The 20,317-nt window shown below is 47.0% G+C and overlaps 1 protein-coding gene across 1 annotated transcript; it reads right to left on the reverse strand.

The window, feature by feature from the left end:
• Positions 1–1,441: 1,441 nt before the first annotated feature.
• LOC8037600 lies at positions 1,442–19,035 on the reverse strand. The gene is made up of 6 exons (XM_040220419.3): positions 18,806–19,035; positions 16,178–16,326; positions 7,255–7,338; positions 7,015–7,134; positions 3,367–3,500; positions 1,442–2,699 (listed from the first exon to the last, which is right to left on the reverse strand). The coding sequence occupies exons 2-6, from the start codon at positions 16,313–16,315 to the stop codon at positions 1,532–1,534; spliced, it is 1,644 nt and encodes a 547-aa protein (XP_040076353.1). The 5' UTR covers positions 16,316–16,326; positions 18,806–19,035; the 3' UTR covers positions 1,442–1,531.
• Positions 19,036–20,317: the final 1,282 nt, after the last annotated feature.

Genomic DNA, 20,317 nt, shown 5'->3' on the forward strand with positions numbered 1-20,317 from the left:
CTCGTGTTCTGTCGCTCTCTTTTGCGATCGTTCACTCGGGACCCCGGGTGTCGGCGCACGGGATTTGCCACTCCTCCTCACCCGCCTGTACCTTCCTGAGAGAGGTGGTGTTGCTCTAGTACGAGGAGAGACAGTTGCTCTAGCCGATACTAGGTGGCGCGAGTCACCACTCACTCGAAAAAGAACAACCGTCGTTCATTCATCTACCCTCTGAGAGGCGCGCGCCTAGTGATCCATTCGTTTGTCAGATATGGTGCTTTCGCGCCTCCCCCAGCCTCCCCGTAAACGCAACCTGGGCGACCTGGGCGCCTGTACTCTACGAGCTCTGCCACGTGCGTTTGTGGCTGTGGGTTGCGCTTTCTATATTGTTATTTTCCTAAAGTGGAGGTATGTGAAAGTGACTATGTCGCTGTCGAGAAAGTGCTCCTTCAATCTCAACTGGACAAACCCGGGCATATGCACGAATGCGAGTTGGATTCGGCCCATTCCAAATGATCCAAATAGTGCTCACTGCGCAATGTGCTGCAAGAAGTTCTCCCTGAGCAACATGGGGAATAGGGCGATTGCTACTCATCTTGAGGGTAAGAAACATCAGACTGCTATGAAATATCTGCAAAGCGTTTCCCAGAGCCCAGTCGTATTTTTCAAAACTGCGACAAATGCGGACTTACCTTCCGCAACAGCAACGGGTGTTTTTTGTCCGGTGGTAACAATAGTGCTTGTAGGGCTCCGGCAATGCGTCTAACCACCGCCACGGAAGCTCTTAGCCCCTCTGTGAAGACGTGGGTGGTGGCTTTTTATTGAAGAAGGAAGTTAACAAAGACCGGGGGATCATGTGGTGCCTGATCACTATAACAACTCATGGGTCTTTCCGTTCAGCGGCAGCGTCTGCCTCGCTGTTTCCGTTGATGTTCCCCACGTGCGAGACCGCCAGAAAAATTCAGCTTGGAAAAGACAAAGTGGGATATACAATATGTCGTGGTATCGCCCCCTACTTTCAAGACAAGTTACTAGCAAGCCTCTCTAATGTGCCATATCTGGTGGTTGCTTTTGATGAGTCACTGAACAAAGTAACTCGGAGAACAAATTGATGTACTGATCAGGTGCTGGGACCAAACTCCCTGAAACAGTAAACCCGGGTCAATGCTGTATTCTAAACATCTTCTAAAGTTTGCTTTATGTAACTTAAAGAAAATATTTTACGTTGTGAATAGTGTCTATCTATCATATATTGTTTTGGTGTCGGTAGTTGTGGGTCAGGGAATTCAATTAAAATAGTCAGGGAAAACCTGGAAAAGTCAGGGAATTTGAAAAAAACTATTTGGTAGACACCCTGAGTATGTATTTTTACATTTCTTTCAATAAATTAAAAACCGTTTCGTATCCACTCAAATTGACGGCCGCGATTCGCGTTTGTTTCCTGCAGGAGCTTTGGGCCGTAATATATGAAAACAAACTGGTTTATTTTCAGCCGGAGCGACAGCTGTTGCAAGGACATCCCTCGATGGATCGTTTTTTACCTATGCACCAATCACGACGTTTGGTTTGCCGTATCGCGAGCAATCAGTTCTTTCGCTTTCGCGACACTAGGCCTTTCCTTGTTCGCACCCTCGCCGTCATCAGTGCCTAGGTACTCCAGGAACTCTCTGAGCTCCCTCATGGCGTCGTTCGAGAGCGATTCCACCGACCGCGGTGGCCTCTCCGCGGTCACCACGATGTGCGGGTTGTCTTCGAAGTAGTCCATCTCGGCCAACTCTTCAGCGCTGTCGTTCGGGTCTGCCGTGGTGTAGGTCGAGTCATCTGCCGTCTCCGTTTCTGAGGTCTCTGTCCCCCGGCGGCGGGACCAATGTCGCCTGAGATCCTCTTCCGAGATGCTGGAGTAGTAGCTCTCGTTCTCGTCTTGAGCGTCAGGAATATCCGGGACGGGCCGCGGTCTGTTAAAGAACACTGTCCTCGGAGACGGGACAGGAGACGGCGAAGACCTCTGGACCTCCGTATAGATGTGGAGAGAGAAGTCATCGACGGAGTCCTTGCTGTTTCGGGGCTGAAGATGTAAGTCTTGATGATTCGAAGCATCCTCGCCCTTTGTGCTGGAAGTGTCCGACATTGCTAAATAGGTGTCGTTGACCTCCGCGTACTGACCTGTGTCTTCTGGCCTGGTGACGGTCAGCGACGTGCACTTCGGAATTTCTTGGTACGCCGGGTTCACGTTCAGGGCGACTGTAATCCGATGCTCCTCTTCTGGATTGGGTGCAGTCTTCTCCCGGTAAGGTAGGTTCTCAGGCGCGGCAGCATCGTTGTCTGTATTTTCGCTGCCTTGTTGACGAGGCGTCGTCTGCTTCATGGTCGCCCGCGCTTGGCTTTGTCCCTGGGAGACGCTTGTTTTTGTATTAGACCGGCCTCTGAAGAGGCTCGGTAGTCTAGATTTCTTGGCCATGAATCCAAGGCTGAAGGATCGCGCGCGGCGCAGAACTCCACAAGAGGCTTTTTTAGTTGGAGTGGTCGGTTTGGCAGCATCGTCGTCGGATGATATTTGGTGGTAGATGGCGCCCTCGCTGGAGGGCCTCCGTTCGGTGTCGATGTTTCCGCTTTCTAGGGGAATGTGCTCATAGGTCAAGAGGCTCGCCGTTTTGCGACGACGATCGCCCAGCCCTGGACTCCAGCCGGTGCTGAGCTTCGAAGACATGTTGCAGTTTCGTCTGCGTTTGGATTATAAGCAAAAATGTCGACCATATTTGAAGAATTCACGGACGCCGAGAAGTTTTACGCGATGTAACCTATGCACAAATCAGCAGTGGTTGCACAAATATAACTTCTATCGATGCTTCTTACTAAAATGTCACGCTGTTTAATTGTTAAATAAAATTGGGACAAGGATAAGGAGGAGACAGGAGAAGCGCTTGTCCAGCCTTTTTCTACCCGTTTTAGTTTTTCTGAGCTTTTATATTGCATATATTCAGACAACTTTCCCATCATATTTCGCACAGTTTAGTTTACCTGTCAGAAAAATTCGTGAAAAGATATGAAATTTTTTTTAAATGTCAGCTGTTATATAGCCAGTCAACAAGAGCTCGTATGTACCCTAGGCTCTGCTTCTGTTCTTTCCTCTTTCTGCTACAAAGCTGTCCATCATCACTCCTCTGATTGGTTTGTGCGTATATAGGTAATTGGAAGCGTCATCCCTATTATTATTTCAATCATAATCATTGAATAGTGCCTTTAGGTTTGGTTGTCTTTCTTCCCCTTTTTCCTTAACCCCTGCACAGAGTAGTCGGCAAGGACAAGCGTCCAGGCATTTGGTTCAGGTCGTCTGTCCTCAATCTCGCTAATTCTGGGGGTGGTTGGTTAGTACTGGGGACGACGTACTCGTTGTTCTTGAGAGCTGCCAGCTGCGGGCTGATGTCCAGCTGGACCCCGTAGGGCCAGGACACTTCGCCGATGCCGATGGCTCCCTGCAGAGCGTGCACCCAGACTTCTCGCGTTTCCTGGTCGTCTGCACACTGAAAAGATACGATGCCACTTTAAGTATACGGCAAGTTCTCCTCCAAATCTGACAACACTCGAGCCGTGGTGCATGTGCACTGGGACTGCCCGACATTTGAACTTGCGTCGAGTTTGTAGTGGAAGTGTCCGCCATGGTGCATCGTGCTCCGCCGGTAGCAGGGCAGGGCAGTATCGCGATACAAATGTATCGCGCAAGTACCTTGGAGATACTTTCGAGTATCTGCATCTCTGTATCGAGATTCATTTGAGAAATGTATCTCAGTAGCGAAATACTTTTGCGACGTATCGATTGTATCGAGATACTTTTCGAGGCTCAGGTACTTCGATACATTTGTTGTCAAAAATTGACTGGCGCAAGGGGTTCGAAAATTTGTGATATGAAACCGCCATATAACAACCTCTAGAGGATGGAGAGATAGAGAGAGAGAGAGATTGCTTTGCATATTGTACAAAGTCACCAAAATTGAGAGAAAAAAAAATATAGTTCGCTAAATGAGTTAAGTCAGTCATTTTTCCCAGGATCCTCATTTCCTGTAGATTCCGTGGGTGCAGCTTTCTTGTTCAACCATTTTCTCTCTTTGGCCCTCCCCCCCTTCCCTTTGGGTTACACAGAAGCACTTATGACGACAGTTTGCCACGCATCCTTCCCCCCAGATTTCAAGTTACCGGTAAAACTGAAAATAATAATGCTCCAAACAGGCAATAAGCGAAACAGGGCTCATTTCGAATAGACCACGTTCACGTCATCGACGACTTCGAAGGCGGTGGTTCCTCCTCTTTAGCAAGATCAGGACAGATCCAAGTGAGGACGGAGGTCTTTTGCTACCCTTGCGACCCCCAGAAAAGACATCTCAATGCTGCAGGACTTTCTTTTCATCAAGGCAGCATTTATTTGTTTCGGTGGTGGTACGGGCTCTTTCGCTAGTCTGGTGCTGCGATCGAATCGTTGGTGCCTTTAAAACGCAACTCATGCAGAAGTGTAACTAGTTCACTTTCAAAGCTGAAAATGCATTTTCGGATCAAATGTACATGTGTATTGCTTGAGATTTTGAATGCCCCTATTTTGTGCCATATTTGATACTTGCGATACAAATAACGTTGAGGGATGTAATAATAATATAATGCCTTTATTTTTTTCATCACATGATGAAGGGTAGGCCGGGGAAAAAAGCTGTGAAAACAGCTTGACGAGTCCCCGACCTCCTACAGTGGCAGAAACATAACAGCTCAAACAAACAAACAAAAGCAAAGACAAAAGAAATAGCTGTTACAAAAAGAGCCCCGGCATGACAGATTGTCACAGAAACCGTTACACTGTGCGGTTATTGTACATTGTAATTTCGAAGCTCATTCATAGAAAGCGAGTCCAGTGGAAAGTCACGACTAATAAAACTGTTAAGTAAATGTGGTAAAGTGTATTTTAACATTTGCAGGCCATAGTTAGTTCTATGAGGTACCATCCTCCAATATTCAGCGTGCCGTGTAGGATAGGTTACAACATTTCTAGTTAACCTCGCGAGAGTCGTCAGGAATTGTGAGTTTCGTTTTTGATCTCTTTTAAAACCAGCGGTCAACCTGTAACTGTACAAGTTATGTATGGTTATGACAGAGCATTTTTTGAACAAACCAGCAGTATGAAAGTCATGTGGGGCGTTGCAGATAATTCTAACCATTTTCTTTTGAAGCAGGAATATCTTTTCTAGGTTTCCAGCTGTGGTCGTGCCCCAGATAAGGTGGCAATAGCTGAGATAAGAGAAAAAAGAGAGTTGTAAATAATCAGTTTGGCGGAAGTTGGTAAGATAGAGTGGTTGCGGTTTGCTAATCCAACAATGCTAGATAATTTAGATATTACATATTGTACATGGTTATCCCATGACATGCTCTCAGAAAAGATGACTCCAAGTGTCTTAAAGCTATTAACGATTTCAATGGGCATTGTGTTTAAGATGAGGCTATTAGCGCATGATAAAACCTTACTTTTCGGACGAAAAAGAATGGCTTTCGTTTTATTTGTGTTTATTTGCAATGAATTTGCCTGTGCCCAATACTCCAGTTTTGATAACGTTATATTTGCATGGGCTATCAGTAAATTTGGCTCGTCAGCGGAAAAAAATATGCTAGTATCGTCCGCATAAATGACTAGTTTAACCGTTTGATCTATGTTCACTATATCGTTTACATATATATTGAATAGAAAGGGACCTAGAATGCTTCCTTGAGGGACACCTGACGTGATAGTTCTCGTTGCAGATGAATGGCCGTTTAGGTATACGTACTGTTGTCGGTGTTTAAGGTAAGAGTTCAGAAGCATTAACGGGCCGCCTCGAAAACCATAATGTTCGAGTTTCTGTAAGAGTATTTTATGATTTAGGCTATCGAAAGCTTTAGTGAAATCGATGAAAACACCAAGTACTAGTTTTCTATTTTCGAATTGTTCTAGAATATGTTCTTTTTGTGCTAGGAGGGCCGCTTCAGTTGAAAGATTTTTTCTAAAGCCAAATTGAGCCGAGTTTAATAAACCACACCTGTCAGAAAATTGGCTAAACCGGTGATGTAGCACTTTCTCAAGAACCTTTGAAAAGACTGGGAGTATCGAAATAGGGCGGTAGTTTCCTACGTCATCTTTCGCACCCTTCTTATGCAGCACTAACACTTTGGCCAATTGCATCCCTTTAGGAAAAACACTCGTAGCAATAGCAACATTAAAAATATGCGTTAGCAAGGGAGCAATAAGATCTCTAACATACTTCACCGGGCGAATCTGAATATTGTCGGCGTCAGTGGAACCACTATTTTTGAATAGCATTGTTATAGAGATTACTTCCATCGGAACAACTGGGTGTAAAAATACAGAGTTAACATTGCTTTGATCAATGTGTCTGTATGCATTAGGGTTGGTTGGAGTGTTGCCAAATTTAATAAAGAATTCATTAAACACATCTGCCAAGAGGCCTCCCGTTAATTTTTCTCCATTTAAAGTCAACTCGTCAACAGAACCTGATGAGCAATTACGATGTAGCAACATGTTTAGGTTTTTCCACATGATATCCGAATATTTCCACATGATATCCGAAGTTACATAAAAAAAAATGTATATATATATATATCTCAGTATCTGAATTTTTTCCTTAAAAGACATGGATCTCAGTATCTTAATTATCTGGGATACTTTTTTTTTTAGCACATCTGCCCAGCCCTGGTTGGTGGTCACTGAGTTTGTTTCACTTATTAAACGCAATGTCGAGATGGCGCAGGCCGCCGCCTGATTAAAAGGGTTCAGCCATCCTTTTTGATATCCGCCCAATTTACAAATGTGCACTTCACGTCTCTAGATTATGATTTGCGCATAGAACTAACTTTACAAATGCATATTAACGAATCAGACTTGTCCAAGCTTGATCAGTTTTCTCGTGGAAGTGTCTGTATAGATTTATACTAAACCCACAATCTTACTGCGTTTTTTTATAGCGAAAAAATATCTATAATTCTAAATATATTCGTGGACCTTACCAGGTGAATGATGTCAGACCGGGTGATGATCTCCATTGCGAAGGTCTTCTTGGAGTGATGAGTCGGCCGCACTGCTTGCACGAGCCCGAAGTCAATTAGCCCCTTGCAGGTACCCAGAGACTGCAAACCATCGGAAGACGCAGTAAATATGTTTTTTTACTGAACTCTAATCGGTCCGACCGGTAAAAGGCTCTAAGCTGAAGTTACGCGCGAGAAACAAGCATTGATCGGCGAACTCACGTTGTAGTCTGATTGAGACTTGAAGTAGAGCAGTGACTTGCCATCAAGCACGAACCAGTATTTCCGCCAGAACCATTTTAGACTCTGAAAGAATTAGTCGTTAATAGCATCAGTCAGAAATATCCTAAGCGCGGCGACAAACAGGTGCTTTCTATCGCAAACTCTGACCGATGATCACGCAGGGCCGGATCATCTATAAGGTTCCAAAGGGCCGAGAGCTTGTCAAGCCGTTTAGTGCGGCTTTTTTTCTCGACCTCCACCGATCTACCAATGAAAAATAAAGATATATTCAGAGGTCTCCCAACCCCGGCCCACGGGCCAAGTCTTTCCAATGAAGCTCGGCCCTCGGCCCTTTTCCAGCAGACCCGCTGCTAGCGGCGCAAAAAGAAGTGCGCGTGCAGAAACGGCGCCGTGACGCGCTCCGAATGCGCAAACTATGATATCAGAAAGAACGAGAGGAACTGCAACGTTTATTACGGGACCTCTCGCGCCTATTATTGTCATTGTCATCACTGGCATTATCATTCTTAGCCCCCTGCTTCGTGTCTGTAAGTATCTGTTATGTACTTCGGGTTCCGTATGACAATAACACTTTATTAACACAAGCGGCCGGAATGGCAGCAGCCTTCCTGGGCGCGGTTCCCGAGTCGGCTCAGTCGTTGCAGAGCGGGTCGGTCGCGCCATCTAGTGAAGGCGTACACATCACTCCTCCCTTCTTAATGAAGACTGCCTTCTTACCGAAGGTTATGTAAATCTCAGGGGCTTGCGGACAGTTCGTGTCGGTCGTCTCATACCGGGCGTCCTTGCTTCGCTCGTTGCGTAGCCTTGGTCCTTGTTAGGTGGTAGTTGTTCCCCAGGACTTGATGCCAAAGTGGTCAAGTGCGGCTTTACTTGGTCGTTGTGGCGACGCACTTGCCCTTGCGGAGTTGACACAGTAACAATAGATGTTCCACTGGTTTTTTCAACCTCACCCAACCACCATCGAGGTCCTTTACCGAAATTGCGAACTGCTACCTTGTTCCCTTTATTGTGGCGTAGCCCCTTTTTCTTTTCTTCTTCCCTATTGAAAATTCCATCAAGGTACGTAATTTGGGACACTGACTGCCAGTCAGCAGCCTTGGTGGAACGTGATGGACCATCAGACGTCATCTGATGGTCCATCAGATGACGTCTGACTGCGACTGCCAAGGGAATTTCATCAACAAGGGCAGCATTTATATAAGAGTAAAGCTATACGCACTCATAAATATCGCCAAATGCCTCAATAAAACAAAATGTTCGAGAAAAAAAAAGAAAAAAAAAGCAGAACAACCGCGGATTCGAACCCGCGACCACTTGCGTACAAATCGCACACCCTAACCGCTATGCTATGGAACCGTTTTTGAAACACGATTTCACTAATCGTTTTATACGAGATGCTTCGGCTGCAAATGCAGTTAAGCCGTCAGCATGTTATGCAAAGCACTCGTACATCACTCGTACATCACTCGCCGTACTTCAGTTCTACTCACCTGCCATGTAGAGTACTTTCGCGTCGTAGAACGATCCTTTTGTTCGCGCGTCACCGGCCCAGTAGAACTGGTACACCTTGTCGTCTTCAACTACACCGCTAAAGTCCCTTACATCGTCGGAACTCACAACAGGCTGGGTCTTGTCGGGTAGAAATTCTACTAAAACATAAGTCATTGTAGAACCCTGGCAGGATCGACAGGTTGGAGCAAGCGGGCAAACAAAACGAGTCGAGAGCGATCGTTCATGAAAGCTCGGCGAAGCGGCGAAGCCTCTATGGGCGAAGCGAAGTGTCGTTTTCGGCGCTTCGGCGGGCTTCTGATCAAGGTTGTCGGTCGGTTGCGTGTCAAATATCTAACGTCAGCGGTTTTATGGGCTCACGTCCCGAAATCGTTTTCTCGTGCATAGATTACTTTTCGTATTCATAGATTTGACGAAATAGTGGTATCCGAACGAGCTTTACGTCCTTTGACCGTACGTCTGTCTGCACGTCAAAGCTTTCTGACGTACAGTCAGAGACAATCGATGTACAGTCAGAATCGCCACCAAGACATCCTGATGGAATTTCGCGGCGGTCGACTGCCACCAGGAAACCATCAGAAAGCCGACAAGCAGAGTCTGACTGGAGTTTGACTGTCGGTCAGAGTAACTTGTTGGCCAATCAGACATGCTTGACGTACAGTCAGGCACAGTCAGCGGTCCACTAGAAAACATTGACTGCCAAACAGGGTTACATTGATGGATTTTTCCTTCGGGTTGCTCGGCCCGTTGCCTAGATTCTGTCGGCAACTGCTCCAGAATTGCCTCTTCACCCCTCCTGGGAATACAGATGTCCAGTCTTGCTTTCATTGGATAAGCCAGCATCTGTTTTGCTGGAGACGTTCCGCTCGGGCGGGGTGCTCGGCGATACATGAGCAACCATTGAGCAAGTTGGAGCTTGAGGTCTCTTCCCTCCGTTTTCTTGAGTCCCTCCTTGACCGTGCGAACAGCTCATTCTGCTAAGCCATTAGATGCTGGATGAAAAGGGGCAGTTCGGAGATGCTTGATCCCATTTCCTTGAACGAAGTCTTGGAAGGGCTGACCGGTGAATGGAGTTCTATTGTCTGTTACAATGCACCTTGGTAGTCCGAACCCTCACGTATGTTCTACGGTTTGCTCGGATGTGGCACTTGACACAATGACGACTTCAAGCCATTTTGACTTCGCATCTACCAACACCAGTAGCATCTTCCCCTCGAATGGTCCTGCATAGTCGAGATGCAGACGCTCTCAGCACTCCTTTGGTTCGGGCCAGGGTACCGGTTCTGCTTTTGGTGGCATTGGGGAGTTCTGGAGGCACTGTGAACATTGTCGTGAACAGCGCTCTGCTTCTGCGTCCATGTTCGGCCACCACACAAGAGATCTCGCCATGCCTTTCGTGACCACCATCCCCTGGTGAGTTTCATGGAGCAGGTCTAAGATGTGTTGGCGAGCAGGGGTTGGCACAACCACTCGGTTTCCCCAGTGCAGGAGATTCCGATGCACGCTTAGCTCATCGCGTCTGTTCCAAAATGGTTGTAGTGACTTGTCCGGAGGCTTTTGTGGCCATCCTTCCTCCACCCACTGTAGCACTTGGCTTAAGTCTTTGTCGCTGTTTGTGAATTGTTGCAGTTGATTGGCTGAAATCTCCAGCTTCTCCATGCTCGAGATTGAGTTGACCAGTTCCGGAGGTTCTGGAGGATCGGTGTGTGCCGTCTTCAAGGGCAGCCTGCTCATGGCATCGGCGTTTCCGTTGAGACGTCCTGGTCGGTGCTCGATGCTGTACCTGTAGGCTCCAAGAGTAAGAGCCCAGCGTTGGATGCGCTAAGCTGTCATGGCTGGAATTGCCTTGTCTTCCCGAAAAATCCCCACATGTGGCTTGTGGTCAGTGATGAGCACAAAACTTCGACACAGCAGGTAGTCTCTGAACCGTGTGACACCAAAAATAATGGCCAGTGCTTCCTTTTCCAACTGTGAGTAATTCCTCTCGGCCGGTGTCAGAGTCCGGGATGCGAATGCAATGGGCGACTCCACGCCATCCTTCCGATGCGAGAGCACAGCACCCACACCATACGGTGAGGCGTCGCATGCCAGAACAAGCTCTTTCGATGGGTCGTAGTGGGTCAAAACCCTTGCCTCCATGATGGCATTCTTGCTTTCGACAAAGGCTTTTCGTTCAGTGTCTGTCCATTGCCAGCGGGTGTTCTTGTGCAGTAGGGCATACAAGGGTGCAAGCACTGTGGACAGATTCGGAATAAACTTGCCGTAGTACGAAAGAAGTCCAATATAGGATCTCAGTTCACTGACATCCCTGGGTTCAGGTGCTTCAAGGATAGCTTCTGCGTTTTACTTTGAAGGCTTCAGCCCCTCTGCGTTGATCTCATGGCCCAGATAGCAGAGTGATTCTTTGAAGAACTCGTATTTCTCTCGCTTGAGCTTCAGTCCAGAGTCTTTGACTTTTTGGAGAACTTTCCTTAGGTTCTCTAGATGTTCTGCGTCGGTCTTTCCAGTCACCAGAACATCATCCAGGTAAACAGATGTTCCTGGAATTCCCTGCAGGGTCTCTTCCATTCTTCTTTGGAACAGTGCCGGAGCCGAGGACACGCCAAAAGCTAAACGGTTGTAAGCAAACAGTCCTCGGTGTGTGTTGATAACCAGAAGCTTGCTGGTTTCTTTATCAACGAGTACTTGGTTGTATGCATCACGGAAGTCTAGCTTCGAAAACTTGACTCCTCCTTGCAGAGAAGCAAAGATGTCTTCCCCTTTGGGCAGTGGGTACTGGGTTGTCATCACTGCAGGATTCACACCCAACTTGTAGTCCCCGCAAATTTTGACACTTTTGCCATCGGCTTTTAGCACTGGTACGATGGGGGATGCCCAATCAGAGTGGTCTATGGCCGTGATGATGCCTTCTTCTTCAAGTCGTTGGAGTTCAAGTTCCACCTTGTCCCTCAGTGCATATGATACTGAGCCGGCTCTGTAGTACCGTGGTTGGGCGTCGGGTAGAACGTCCACATGCACCGGTGGTCCTTTGAATGCACCGCAACCTGGTTTGAAGACCTCATCAAATTCCTGGAGTGTTTCCAGTAGCCCTCGGTCGTTTGCAGTTTCTCCCAGTTTAGTGGAGTTTACTTGCCATGGAAACAGGTCAAATGCTGCCATCCAGTTCCTGCCACAAAGGTTATGGCTCTTGCAAGAAACAACCAGAAGTGTCTGTTGACTTTTGGTCTCGCCGACACTTACGTTTACAGTCAAAGTTCCTTGCAGAGGAATGGGTCCACGGATGCATTTGAGCTTGATGTCTGTTTCAGCTGGTCTAGGCAGACTTCTTTGATGGCTCAGGTATGTATCCTCGGAGATCAGCGAGACGGGGGATCCTGAATCTAGCTCCATCTCAATTGGAAGTCCATTTACCATGAATGTTACCGTGATTGGTTTCACAGTTGACTTTGCTTGCAATGCATGCAAGTAGTACTCGGACGGTCCACCAACTGATTCCAGCACGTTCACTTGTTTTGTGGACTGCTTCTTTGGCCTATCAGTCTTTGACAAACAGCAACTTGCCAGGTGTCCAACTTTTTCGCAGTTGTAGCACTTTGTGTTGATGTGGGGACACTCCGGGGGCTTGTGATCCCGGGAATCACAACGAATGCAGGCACTTGCTTTATCTTGTGATCCTGGCTTCTTTTTTGCTGTGGCCTTTGGATCCTTTCATTTTTGACCTTTAGGTCCCTGCTGACCATTTTTCTTTTTGTGGAACTTGAGATGATTAGTGGTACCTTCTTGGTTTTTTGAAGAGGTCGTGTCCACGTGGCCTCTTTGTATCTCGGTCGCGTTGCGTTCCGCTGCTTCCGTCGACCTCGAGATTTCGACAACCTTCTCCAGGGTTAGGTTTTTCTCTACCAACAGTCTTTGCTGCACAGTTTTGTCCCGTATCCCACACACGAGGCGGTCCCTCAGCATGCGGTTGAGAGCTGCTCCGAAGTTGCAGTGTTCTGCCATCTGCCGAAGTTCGGCGACGAACGTAGCGACGCTTTCGTTCTCGAGCTGTACTCGTGTGTTGAAGCGAAAACTCTCGGCGATTTCGGACGGTGGAGGGCTGAGGTGACTGTTCAAGGTAGTCATGAGGTCCTTGTACTTCTTTTCTTTTGTCCTCGCAGGAGCTAGCAGACACCGGAGTGTCGCGTAAGTGCTGGTCCCGACGGTTGATAGGAAGATCCATTTCTTCTTCTCGTCGTCTTCGATGCCGTTTGCATTGAAGAACGCGTCAACTCTTTCCGTGTAGGATAACCAGGGCTCCTTATTGTCGTATTCTTCTAGCTTGCCAAAAGTCGTCATTTCTATAGTTTCGGAATTCACGCGCGGAAGTTCACGCAGTGTAGAATTCCTACCGGGTCATCCCGTGGTGCTGCTGCTTGGCGGCTTCTCCGGCTTGTCGTCGATCCGTTTCTCGTCGCCAGTTGTTATGTACTTCGGATACTTCGGGTTCCGTATAACAATAACACTTTATTAACACAAGCGGCCGGAATGGCAGCAGCCTTCCTGGGCGCGGTTCCCGAGTCGGCTCATTGCAGTGCGGGTCGGTCGCGCCATCTAGTGAGGGCGTACACATCAGTATCTTAAAATTCCAATTCGTTATCATGTAGATTGCGCTTAGTGTCATCGGTCACAACTATTGCATATGGTGAGCATTAGTTTTATAATTTTCATTGGTCGTTTGCACTGTGGAACGTGCCATAGTTCCTACGCGCCTGGTCAGTTTTCTCGGCCACTAGTGTTACATGTCATAATTAGCTAAATATTAAATTTCAATTTGAAGTATATATGTATTCATCTACCTTAGGTATCTTTTTAACACCTACTCAGGCATTAATTTCTGCGTTTAAATGCTTTTCTAGGCTTATTTACTTAGTTTTGCTTCGTTCATAATTAGTTGTTTTTTTCCGGACCTCGAGAATGCTCGCACAATGACTTGTGTTTCATAAATGTACTTGTAGCACCGCTTCATTGAGCGAACTGCTATTCGGTGTAATGAGGAGGCTGCTATATCTCACATCGTTTCGATTCGAGAAGGGGTACCCTATAGATGAATGTTGCGCCTGATGAAGGACGTTAAAGAGTTTACCGTGCTACATCCTGCTAGTCCTCGGAGCTCCGAAATATTTAGAATTGTTCGCGGTCTGATCAAGCAGGTAGCTAGCCCTGTTGACTGCGCTTCTCCCCACGCATTGATGCACTGCGGAGACAACGCGATTCCACACCGACGCGCCGCGGTGTAGACAACGCGACTCTGCGTATCCCGTGCTTTCAACACGTGCTGTTCATCGACGCGTTAAAATTCGGAGGTTTTTATTACGGCACACCGCTGGCCGCAAACGCGAACTAGAGTATTCGCCCACGTAATGATCCTTACCGAGTGCAGCCCGAGTGAGGCAGTTTGCGTGCTCAAAGGAACTGCGTGAATTCCGCGGGTTTTTCCCTGACTGCACATATTTCACCGCAAAGTTAAGGAGGAAAAAGAGCCCCTTGTCAGCAGCGACATCAGCCCTGTAGAAGAGACTCAGCCACGGCCGGACTGGAAGCGCGCGCTCTCTTTTAGACAGCGCGCGCTGTCCGGCCGTGACTCAGCCTACCCGGCTAGGGCCCATTGTCCAATGCGTTAAAGGGATATTGAACCAAGGAATTTAGTGTCCATAATAAGTGGCGCACGTTCCTTCCACGAGCCAGCAGCCGCTGGTGTGCGCGAGCACACGCAATGAAAATGACGTCAAAGACCTCCATTCGTGGCTAAAATGACAGTGAAATGTATGGGCTTCGGGCCAAAGGAGAATAAAGACAAGTTTTTCATCTACACAGTGGTGTCTGGCGTAAAAGGTAAGCGACTAATTGGTCTAACAAGCACGTAGCTTTCACTTGTAGAGATGAAAAGCTTGTCTTTATTCTCCTTTGGCCTGAAGACCATGCATTTCACTGTTAAGTAGTCGCACTGAGCATCAGGAGGAGTTTCGCTTTTGTGGGCGTCAGTCCCGAAAAAGCTTGACAGCGACCTTTATCTCCAAAGTCCTTTAACGCATGAAATGCAGTATTAAACAGCGATGGTTTAAATTTGTTTAGAAGACATTAAGCAATCGTTTCGGGGAAGGAAGAACCTATGGCTTTTATAATTTTCGCGTTAAATCGTAGCCTCCTCTCTACTCACAAAGCCTGGCAGTTCGATGACGGAGCCATAGAGTGCCCGGTCGCAGATTTGGAGCGCGAGGATCTGGTAGCACAGAGCATATCTCGGGGAGTCCGGAATTCAGCGCACAGCTTTTGCAGCGGCGAGGACCCGAAGCATGGTTTAAAAACCCGACGAGAAAAGAAGCGGTAGCCCGAGGAACGCGAGAAGCACGAGCGGACATTCCATCGCTCGGGACAAGTGTGTTTCGGTTTTCGCAGCGGGGCGCCCGTTACCTGACCATTGTCTGCCGCTCTACCTTTTCACTTTCGGCGGCCGCGTCACGTGACGATCTGCCAGGCTTTGTCAGTATAGAGGAGGCTATGGTTGAATTTAACAGGGAAACTAACTTGGTACAAAGATCACGCGACGTAAATATTTTTTTTTTTTGTGTGCAAAACTTAGCGGAACTAAGTTTGCGTATATGTCACGTGACGTCAGGTCACACGACATCAATTTTCCACTAAATTTTGTGGGGAAACTGATATGGTGTATAGGTCATGTGATGTAAATTTTGCCGCTAATTTAAGTGGGGAACTGAATTGGTGTTTAGGCCACGTCTGCTTAATTTTCGCAGCGCCGTCCACACACCCGCTACCGAGTCGGACCGAGAGAGACAAGACCGGTTTTTAGCCTCTTGCGTCGGCATAGGACCAGATGCGATGCTGCGGATCAGGTACCACGCCGTCGCAAGAGGCTTAAAACCCGGTCTTGTCTCTCGCGGTCCTACTCGGTTGCAAGTGTGTGAACGGCGCTTTATACCCTGTGTCAGCATAACTTGACAGACGTCAAAGGCTCCTGCCCCAGCAAGCCAATTGAGGTGTCGGACCTGAGCGTGACAGCGCACCGCTAGCGCACGTCAGCGGTGCGGTGTCCCCTGCTTTGCACCGTCGCTCTACTTAGCTGACTTGGTGAAGGGTGTTGACCCTTTGCCAAGTTGGACTGAAATGGAGTATAAGACCATTCTGATGATCCCTCTGTGCGCTGCCATCTTGGGCTGTGGAACGCGTTCTGAGCATGCGCAGCAAAACTGTCGCTTCTGCCCACGGAACAGTTCTCTGTGACTCGTTAATGTTCGCCGTGACAAGCGCTAGAATGGTGTGTGTACACTAAATATACACCCGTCTATCAAGGCTACAATGTGGGCAACGGTATGCACGGTGTTGCGGACAGTCTTACGATCTTGGCGCTTCTCTTTTTGAGGTATCCTTCCATCTTGGGTGGCCCAGAATGCGACTTCCGAAACTGCACCCTGGCCCTGAAGCTCCTCGAGTCTTCTCGGGGACGCAGTTGGACATCCGCCGGCTCCGCACACATCTTGGCGAGCTCTGGGAGAAGACATTGAGCATGCCTGCTACAGCGCATATATCATTGCCAGTACATTACATCAGCCGTCTTTCTTTCTTTATTGTCTATATGACATTATAAAATAAAATGAGACATTGGAGAGCTCTGAAGTTCGGCAGAGTCGTGCTAGAAGTGTTCTGTAGTCTTTTGGAGATACAGACACGGGCGTAACCGGGGGGGGGGGGGGGCAGATTTGCCCCTCCCCTTTCCTCCCCCCCCTCCTCAAAAACAAGTTGGTACGCCACTGGATACCGACATTGTTCTAGCAGGCATGGTTGAATGTCTAGCGAGCGGGAAACGATATGTTTCTTACATTACTTTATGCTTTTGAATTATAACGAATTGTGAATGATTGTCTCTCGATAAGATTGCACGCCATTTTTTGTTATTGCCTTCTGAGGATGGATGATGGATGAATCCGGCTGAGCCTTTTGGCTGAGCCCTTTCAAGCCACGCCCGCGAGCTGCCACCTTGAGGCGTGGTTTGAAACGCACACCCAGAGTCTGGTCGGTCCTACGAAAATAATTTGCTAAAACGTTTTATTGACTGCCGCTTTAGAGGTACCGGCAACTTCTTTGCATTGTATATTGTCCACTGACCCCGAAGCACAAAGCCGCTACAGACAGCAAGCACCGCGCAAAATATAGTGAAGCGTATTTTAAAGTACCATATTGCGTTTTGTTGACTCCGCGACACAGCACAGCAAAAACTGACCTCGGTTTATACCTTTTCCCTAACTTGACGCCTATTTTGTTTTGCTTTCTCCCTAACTTGATGAACACCAAGTTTCGATGCCAGTTTAGTCTCCAGGATAAGCATATTCAACCACATTATTAGGTTTGCTGACAGTCTTCTAGCTGCAAAAAAAGAAAGAAAAAAACAGAAATAAAACGAATTGACTTATTTCCAAGAGGCGTTTTAAATGTGTATCATATAAAAGGCCTTTGCTCACGTCTGCCCGAAACCACAGTCCGTCGAACACATCTGACCGAGCGGATTGTCCATGTACTGGTGATTAAACTACCGAAAACTTGTTTTTACGTAAAAAAAGTTTTAATTTGCAATCCGAATGACCTCTCGCGGTGCCTCATTGTCCATTAGAATGCGCGTCCTGTGCGCCAGTTTGCTACGTTTCAAAGTAAAAAAGGTTGCTAATTGCGCGTTTGCGAACGCCGTTGGTCGCTTTTGTAGAACCAGCTCCTTGTGAATTTAATCAGAAACAGCTGCCATTGTTTTTCGTATGTCTTCACCAGAACCACGATTCTCATACAATTCATTGTTTCGAGTTATTTTTTCTGAAGAATCTCCATGCGTGCTTTAGTATGAATTCCCTGGCCACGCCGTCTAGTATACATAAGGCTTGTATTAACTTTCCAATTTCAAAAAAACTTTTTTTTCTTTGTAGTTATAGGCAAGCAAGCAATTCTTCCCCTATGTTGGAACAATATAATGGTTTCGTATAACGTTAGTAAAATATGACACGGTGAAATTAGTAAAATAAGAAAGGGTGTATTTAAGCGTGCATTGTTGTTCAGCTAAAACATTTACACGTGAATCTGAGTAGGTTGGTCTCTCCACGTATAAGAGCTCAGACGGCCACAACTGGAGCGTACATGATGACTGCAATGTCCAAATGAGTATCGTTGTGGCATGTGATTGAAAGATCTTTAAGGTATGTTTCCTGACATTGTGGCCTGCAGCGGACTTGCGAAAAGGACAGTGAATCTTTGTTCCGTCTTGCCTTCTTTGATCACCACGCATGCAATGATCATGAAACGGTCACATTTTGGGTATGGGCACGCAGTGTGTGGCGCCATCAAGCAATAATGGTATAGTTGTTATATTTTCGCTCTCTCTCCTGGCTATATGCGGACTTCGAATTTTCGCAATAGTAGCATTTTCTGGTTACAGTTTTTCGGAAAACTCCTCGACTGTTACGTGTGCGCGCGAACCAACGACATCGTTGTCCGATTCTTTGATGCAGGCTAAAGAATGGGCGTGGAAGGAAAGGGAAAGCTCAAAGGCGTCTGGAAATATATGTGCAAGCATCAGCTGACGTAGTAATAATGATATAAGTAATCGGATGGACAAAGAAAGAATGTCAGACAGTTCTCCAACACAATTACAGAATTTGATGTTTTGAAACTCTCATCAATTAGGCAGTTTCCTTGTTCTGAAGGAACTGGAATGCGATGCAAGACCAAGTCTTGCATCACATCGGATAAGGTACCTGATACTGTTCACCGCTTTTTGTATACAATTAGCGGTAACAAACACGAATACCGAAGTATGTTCGGCGAGAACATGGCGCCTTCCAGTTCGTTCTGCTTCTGTGAGTGCACTGTCACGCCTGCTGGTGCCGTAACGATGTCGATACTTGCCAACTAACGACATCGTTACGGCATGTGACTTTTATTCAGTAACGTAACGTTACGTCAAACAACAATTAAGAGAACTTACCTTCTTTTAGAGGCAACCGCGAACATTCGATGATGCAGCAGGTGACTCTTGTGCAGTCATGGTCGTTTCATCCTTTCGTTCGCGCCACCCATGGTACCAGGAGCCTACGCAGAAGTGCAAGTCATTCTGCCACTATGATGCTGTACGAAAATGGTTCGTTGGCGCCTGGATGCGTGTTGCCTGTCGATTGCTACCACTCTGTGGCCGAGTGAAGATCTTTTTCGAGCGGATGTAGATTACTCTTTGATGTTATTTGTTTCGACAACGTCCCAGCGCGGAGGAAGCCGGAAGTCGTGCTGTTCCCGCATCCGCCGTCGACTTCCGCTTGTCCTCCTCTCAGTGCGTCCAGCGAATAGAACGGAGTCATCCTTTCGGTCACATCATAAAAATAAAACACACAGAAAAAAATTGAAAACAGCTTTTTCTAACAAAAGCCTTCCTCGCTTCTTTGTTGGTGTGTTTGTGTGTGCGCGTTTGTGATTGGGTTACGTCTTTGTTTGTCCCACGGGCTAGATCAAAGTGCCGCAAAAGTTTCATATTTGTGTTTCGTTCTTTGGTTGTTTGTGTGTGCCATGTTCGGGTACCGTGGTTGCAGACGACAAAAATGAATCGAAGCAGACGACGCCCGCACGCGATGCTGTGCAGTCTGCTTTTTTTTTGTTTGGTGTTTCGTACCTCTCTATTAATTGCAATTTCGCTTTCAGAGCACCGCGTACCGAGCGAATAGAAATCTGCATTGATTATTGCGTATTCAAAACAATACTTAAAAAACAAACAAGTATTCATCTCAAGTAAAATATAAAGTGATTCCCTCTCACACGAGAAAAGCAATAATCAAAATCGTAGTGCAATCAGCTCATCTGGGGAACAACTTGAGTGGTCTTGTTCGTTTAATCTCGTCAGTTTGTTGTACCCCGCGGAATATGTGAGCTGAAGCACCCAATCCGGCTTTTTTCTTCGTCTGCGGTCTCCACTAGCTCTATTATTTCTCAATTTCCCAAATAGTCGAAAGAATTTGACATAAACTTCGTATTCAATCCCTGGTCCGAACCACAAACCTTTCAAGATACTGACATGTATGCCAAAGAAACATTAAAGACTGCTGCAGCTTATATTGTCCGCCATAGTACATATGAATACATCGGTAAGGTGGACCTCTTTCTCGAAGCGCCAAATATAGCCCCTGTAGTTCAGAAGTTTAGCCATTAGCCAATGAGTGCTAACCCTGACTTTTTAAGGCGCATTGTGAGGCTGATGACATTAACGCATGCCAGTACGATATGATAATCAAGCTCGAAACTGGCCAGAGAGCGAAAACTTTGCAGGACATGTTTTCGCTCAACGTGCTCGGAGTTGCGTTGCGCTTGCACACATACTCCACCGATGTCCTTCCCTACTTATTCGCTACTTCGCTACTCTGCGAGAAAGCGCCAATGCCGTATTTGCATTTTGTCGTGCAGTGCCTTCGGGTGCGGGTACAGTAAGGTACACTCAACGAGCAGTTATCATATC

Source organism: Ixodes scapularis, unplaced genomic scaffold (assembly GCF_016920785.2).
Source record: "Ixodes scapularis isolate PalLabHiFi unplaced genomic scaffold, ASM1692078v2 ptg004047l_1___fragment_2___debris__unscaffolded, whole genome shotgun sequence".
NCBI lineage: Eukaryota > Metazoa > Arthropoda > Arachnida > Ixodida > Ixodidae > Ixodes > Ixodes scapularis.

Coding starts and splice junctions, on each gene's coding strand:
- LOC8037600 (XM_040220419.3), bottom strand. CDS start 16,315: ATGTGTGCGGAGCCGGCGGATGTCCAACTGCGTCCCCGAGAAGACTCG. Junction 3,501..7,014: donor GGTCTGACATCATTCACCTG/GTAAGGTCCACG, acceptor GTATCTTTTCAG/TGTGCAGACGACCAGGAAAC. Junction 2,700..3,366: donor GCAGCTCTCAAGAACAACGA/GTACGTCGTCCC, acceptor ATCCAAACGCAG/ACGAAACTGCAACATGTCTT.